Source organism: Hyperolius riggenbachi, chromosome 1, assembly GCF_040937935.1.
Source record: "Hyperolius riggenbachi isolate aHypRig1 chromosome 1, aHypRig1.pri, whole genome shotgun sequence".
In the NCBI taxonomy this organism is placed as follows: domain Eukaryota; kingdom Metazoa; phylum Chordata; class Amphibia; order Anura; family Hyperoliidae; genus Hyperolius; species Hyperolius riggenbachi.
In genome coordinates, this window is record NC_090646.1 from 486,541,567 (window position 1) to 486,547,456 (window position 5,890).

General features: G+C 42.2%; 1 protein-coding gene across 1 annotated transcript in view; it reads right to left on the minus strand.

Annotated features, from left to right (window-relative positions):
• Positions 1–1,807: 1,807 nt before the first annotated feature.
• The window catches only part of JPH4 (junctophilin 4), a 41,281-nt gene continuing 37,198 nt past the window's right edge, over positions 1,808–5,890 (minus strand). The window contains exons 5-6 of the mRNA XM_068242136.1: positions 3,073–3,461; positions 1,808–2,970 (exon numbers count right to left, since the gene is read on the minus strand). Of these exons, the coding sequence (XP_068098237.1) occupies positions 2,890–2,970; positions 3,073–3,461 (470 nt within the window). The 3' untranslated portion in view covers positions 1,808–2,889. The remainder of the gene's footprint in view (positions 2,971–3,072; positions 3,462–5,890) is intronic.

A 5,890-nucleotide genomic window follows, 5' to 3' on the forward strand; every position in this document is an offset into this window, starting at 1 on the left:
AAAAAATTGATTATTTCTCAGTTTTCAGCCATTATAGTTTTAAAATAATACATGCCTCCATAATTAAAACTCACGTATTGTATTTGCCCATATGTCCCGGTTATTACACCGTTAAAATTATGCCCCTATCACAATGTATGGCGACAATATTTTATTTGGAAATAAAGGTGCATTTTTTCTGTTTTGCGTCCATCACTATTTACAAGTTTAAAATAATAAAAATATAGAAATATTTCATCTTTACATTGATATTTAAAAAGTTTAGACCCTTAGGTAAATATTTACATGTTTTTTTTTTTATTGTAATGTTTTTTTTTTTATTAAACATTTTATTTGGGTAGTTTTGGGAGGGTGGGAGGTAAACAATATGTTTATAATGTAAATGTGTGTTGATTTTCATTTTTTTTTAACTTTTAGTTGTAGTATTACTTTTTGGCCACAAGATGGCGGCCATGAGTTTGTTTACATGACGTCACTCTAAGCGTAACACACACTTAGAGCGACGCATGGAGGAGGTAACAGCCAGAAAAGGTGCAGCTTCCGAGAGAAGCTGTCGCTTTTTCAGCGGGGGAGAGGAATCAGTGATCGGGCTCCATAGCCCGATTCACTGATTGACTGGCTAGCGAACTGCGGGCCGGGAGCGCGCGTGCACGCGCGCGATCGGCCGCGGGAGCGCGCATGGTTCCTGGACGTAGTTTCTACGTCCAGGAACCAAAATAGGTTAAAGAAAACCTGAACTGAAAATGAAAAGCCAAAATAAACATACACACGTCATACTTACCTAGCCTGTAGTCTACTCCTTGACCTCTTTCTCCTGTCCTACGTCCTGTTTGTCCACTGTGATCAATGGAATTCTACATCTTCCATTTTAAAAATGATCATTACACCATAACAGCTTCCAGGTCAGCACACTGATAAACTGCATTATCGCCCACTTGAGCCATAGGGAAATATGGACATTACCTTGCTCATCAGTTGTCCTTTCAGTTATAACTGACAACAACTGATATATAACTGACAGCAACTGATGTATTTCAGTTCTGACAAAATCAGAATTTTGCGCAGCTCAAATTCATTGATGGGACTGAATCAGGAGTGATTCATCAAGTAGGACACATTTCTCCATTTCTCAGTCCATCCTAAGCACTGACATGGATATGGCCCCCGAGGACTGGAGTTCCACACCTATGCCTTAAACATTATCTTTTAACTTTAAAAGTATATTTCCTTATTTTATCCAAGAGAATAAATATCAAATTGTCTTGTGTTTGAATAACCTGCATTACACAGACATACTTGTGATTAGTCTGATGTTTTAATGTTTTCCAATGAACCCCTCCATATGCTTCACTGAGAAAGCCATGTGGCACCTGTTACTGAGATTGGAGTGACTACTCACAAACCCAGTATATGTATACACCTTCCAGAATCCATACATACTGAATGTACAGTAGATCTATCTGCCCTGTGGAAGGAATGTGTCATTGCAGTAAACCCAGGTCAACGTGGCCAATGGGTAGCATTAAATTGTACCTTCTTCTTTGAGGAAACTTTTGCACCAATGAAACAGAGAGAAGAGAACTCTGGGTGTCTTTGAAATTATGCCTGTTGCCATGGTTTCCAGCAAGTTTCCAAAACAGTTATTCCACCAGCAGAGTGAAATTGTCTATACAATGATATATAGATTATTCATATTTTTGTACTTAAGTAAAACATCCCTTTAAAGTCAGTATTCATCCACAGCAAATTCATTTATTTTTGTTTCTACAGTAAGTTATAGCACAAAATAAAGTTTTCAGATCAGCCATTCTAAAGTTTTTTGTAAGTTTATTTTAGCTTTTTTTTAAAATCACTTTTTTTTGCATCTTTTGGGTTCATTCAAAGGCAAAATACTGCTACAAAATAGAAGTGAAGTGCATGCTTTGAAAAAGGGGCATATAGCATGAGGCAACAGGGCACAAGGCAATTCAAGGATAAAAACAGGCAATAGATTAAAGCAAGGGTTCAGGCATCTGGACAGGACATAAAGCAACATGTGCAAGTCAGTAAAGGATAGATAGGGCACATGGTAAAGCAGGGAAGTACTGGGTCAGGACAGGGGAAAGAGGGTGATGCAGGAAAGGGTACAGCATAACCATGACCGGGTCGGTTTTGAGGCTGTAAGAGGGACAAATACAGGTAGAAAAGTATACTGCAATGGAAAATAAATCTTGCAAATATACTGAGCTGGATCATCACATTCTTTAAAAGCATACCCAATACTGAGAAGAAAAAGAGAGAAACAGGATATGATTTAGACAATGCGGTGATGGAAGATGCACAGAAATACTGAAATAGAAAAATTGATAGAACAGTTTCAACAGTCATTGTCCATTTTGTGGTTTGTTATTGGGGTTGATGATTCTGCCATAATAAATCTGATTAAACACGTTACATTTCTCAGTGGCCACTTTGGCCGATGTCATTAGAGCTCTTGCAGCTTGTGTGGCCTTATCCTGCACGGTGAACGTCTGAGGAGAATGGAACATCACATCTGATGATTGGCAACAGCTTATAGTGCAATCATTGACCAGCCATGCTGCATGGGCTACAACACCACCTGCTCATTCTATCTGGCCTACAATAAGGCAGGCCTGTGTAATGTGCACCTCTGTCTGAGTGGTCACAGGCCCCGCCCTAGGGAGGAACAGACACATAGCAGACATGTGCACTGGAGAGAAGGGTGGGAGGAGTGTGGCTGTAGGACATAGGCAGACAATGAGAGACACGAGGAGGGAGGAGAGACAGAGTAAAGCCCTTTTCATGTAAACATTAGGGATAGAGAGGTAGAGAAGGAGCGACACGGAGGAGAGATGATGTGAGAAAGTTAAAAAGGAGCACTTTTTCATCTCATGTCAAAAAATACGAGATGAGGAATGCGAGCGAAACATCGAGAAACAGCACGACAGCCACCACGAAAGGATCAGCATCCTGCAAAAGGAACACAATGGTTATCAGAAAGAGCTGTAAGAAAAGGAACCACACAAAGGAGAAAACACCAGACTTCAGACTGGACTGCCATCAAGGTCTTACCCTTTGCATACGTGTTTTATGGGGGGACTCGTTTGTCCCCCCTGCATCCACAGGCTCCTCCATGCATCCTATACTGGTTGTAGAGTTATTTAGTTCTTTCTCAGAGATGGGCTCGGTGGGTCCCTGTTCCTCTGAGTACTCTGGCACATGAATGGGGGTTCCCACTTGGGAAGGGATTTCCTCTTCCTGAATGGGAGGGCATGGAGTTCCATCTCGCAGGTGACAGCATGAAAGAGCTGGAGGGGTGTCAGGGTGGCTTGGAGGCAAGCTTGGTTCTGGGGTTTGGTCTAGAGGAGTCTCATCAAGACAGATTTCATTGGGGCACTGCCTTAGCCACGGAATGTCTCCATCAGTAACGGGCTCCTCTTCATCTTGCACACAATTCGAGCCTGTTGGGAAGTGAAAATTAATGGAATTAATTAAAACATGGTTACACAGAAAACAAAATATAACCATCAAAGTAAATTAAAGACGATTTTATCCATCTAGCTCAGGGGTAAGGAACCTTGTTGGCTGAGAAAGCCATATAAGCCACATATTTTAAAATGTAATTCTGTGAGAGCCATACAATATGTTTCAAACTGGGACAGTGCGCATGCGCAGCAGAGGGCTCACGACCTTGTTGCTATGTTGATGTGTATACAGTTGATTCGCCGGGCAGCGGAAGTGTCAGACACGTCTTCAGCTTCCCTTGGGTTTCAGCAACATCAGCAATTTCCCCCGAGAGCCAGACAGGAGAAATACCGACTAACAGCTTGTACTATTAGCTAGCTGACTTGGAGGTTGATTCACTTTGTAGGACGAGATCCCCGCACTTTGGCCCAATAGGCTGCTTGTCAAGTGACCCGCAGCCTGTTGGGCCAATCAAAGTGTGGGGATCTTGTCCTACAAAGTCACTGGACCTGACAGGGTCCAGGGTGGGACAATTGGAACAGCCGTTAGTTTTGGGGTACCACGAGTAAGTTAGTAGAGCATGCTACAGCAGTAGCGTGCCGGCTTTGAAAATGTTACTTGCGCTGCCACACTAAGCCGTGCTGCTTGAGCAGTATAGCTTAGTGAATCAACCCCTACTGATTTGTATGTGAGCCAGATGTAGCCATCAAGAGAGCCACATCTGGCTCCCAAGCCATAGGTTCCCTACCCCGATCTAGCTGTACAATATATGGTTATATGGTGTAAATGTTAATTCCAGCTGTATCTGTCACTAGGATCAACCAGGTTAGGTATGGCCTAAGCTGCTGCTGTGCCCTGTAGTGGCATTTGATGAACCATGCTCAGGGATGTTTGAAATTCATGTTCTGCTTAAAACAACTTTATACCGTACTTGAGAAAAGGGATAACTTTACTCCATTCACCTGCTTTTTATAACACACAGGCAGAGTCAAACTGTACATGAGGCAGGATACTGGTAGTTACAGCGTCAAAGTGGACATTTGAATTTGAAGCACTGTACACCTCAAGTTATTGCACGACCAGTGACTTCATGTTAGCAGCATTATAGCACAAAACAGCTTAGGCTCGGTTCACTGTGCGATGTTGCATTGCATTTCCTGTATAGTAGGAATGCAACGGAATGTAAATTCATACTGCACATTATCCTACCATTGCGTTGCATGCAGTGAAGCATACAGTCAATAAAAAGTGTGCTTCACTGTCACTGTTACGCACGTATTTTGCAGCAGCATACTGCTTTGCTGTGCATTAGGCAGTGAAGGTCACATAGGTGGTGTAATGCAGTGTGGGAAGCTGCATCTGATTGTGATTGATACAATTGTATTTGTGTGCAAATAGCAACACAATTTGCATCAACTTGGAAAAGAACGTATCTCAGTGATCTCTAGCTCAGATGAAATCTAAAGGTGGATTCAAAAATTGCTTTATTACGGACGGAAATGACAGAAGAACATGAGTGATCCAGCAAATCCACACTGGATGTTTTGAAAGTGTCTGCTATTAGAGTACCCAGCAAGCTTATAGTGAACCAGAACTCCCAGGAGTGTATAAGGGGCTACATTAGGTGACAAACGTTTGCCCCTTATCAGGGACATAAGAGAATACAGTGAGGTTTCTGAAAGGTTAGTGATCCAGCAGTTGTGTGATATGTGCAGCATCCCCAGTGAGAATCATTTTTCAATAACTGCAGGTCGTTGGGGGGGGGGGGGGGGGAGTGTAAGCCTATGGTGCTGAACTGGTTCAGGTACACCATGTTAGCTGAGTCATAGATCTGGCATTAATTTCCTGCTTTCGGAATAGATGTGTGAAGACGGCCTTCCCTGCAGGCAGGAGGATGTTTAATTTTGTGCTGTCCTAATTGAGGGGCTTCTCGCAATTAGCGGATAATGATTGGCTGACTGTCAACATTTTTAGAGTGGAGCTTCAGGGAAGATCTCCCTCTATCTTTCTTATGAAGTTGTTTGGCAATTGTTCTTAAGATCCCCCGACATGAGTTGCTGATGAGAACCAGTGAGACCCACTCCTGATTCTGTCTATATGGCAGGAGATCAGTTCTGTTGATAATGCTTCCTTTCTTCATTTGGGTCTGGGGCACTGGCCATACCAGGGCTGTATCCTTATTTAATGAAAGTTCATTTAAGGTACTCTAGGTGCTTGTTTCTGTCATATAAGCAGATTTGGTTGCACCCTATAACTTGGCTGTAGAATAATTGTGTCTGGGCTAGACACTGTCATTTCTAAGGTATTTGGTTCGGTGTATAGGTCTATGATAAATACAGATCTTTAAATTACTTCTTCTAATGTGTATTTTTGTATTCAGAAAATGAATCTAAGTGCAACAGTTTAGGTTTTATTGTTGGATCTC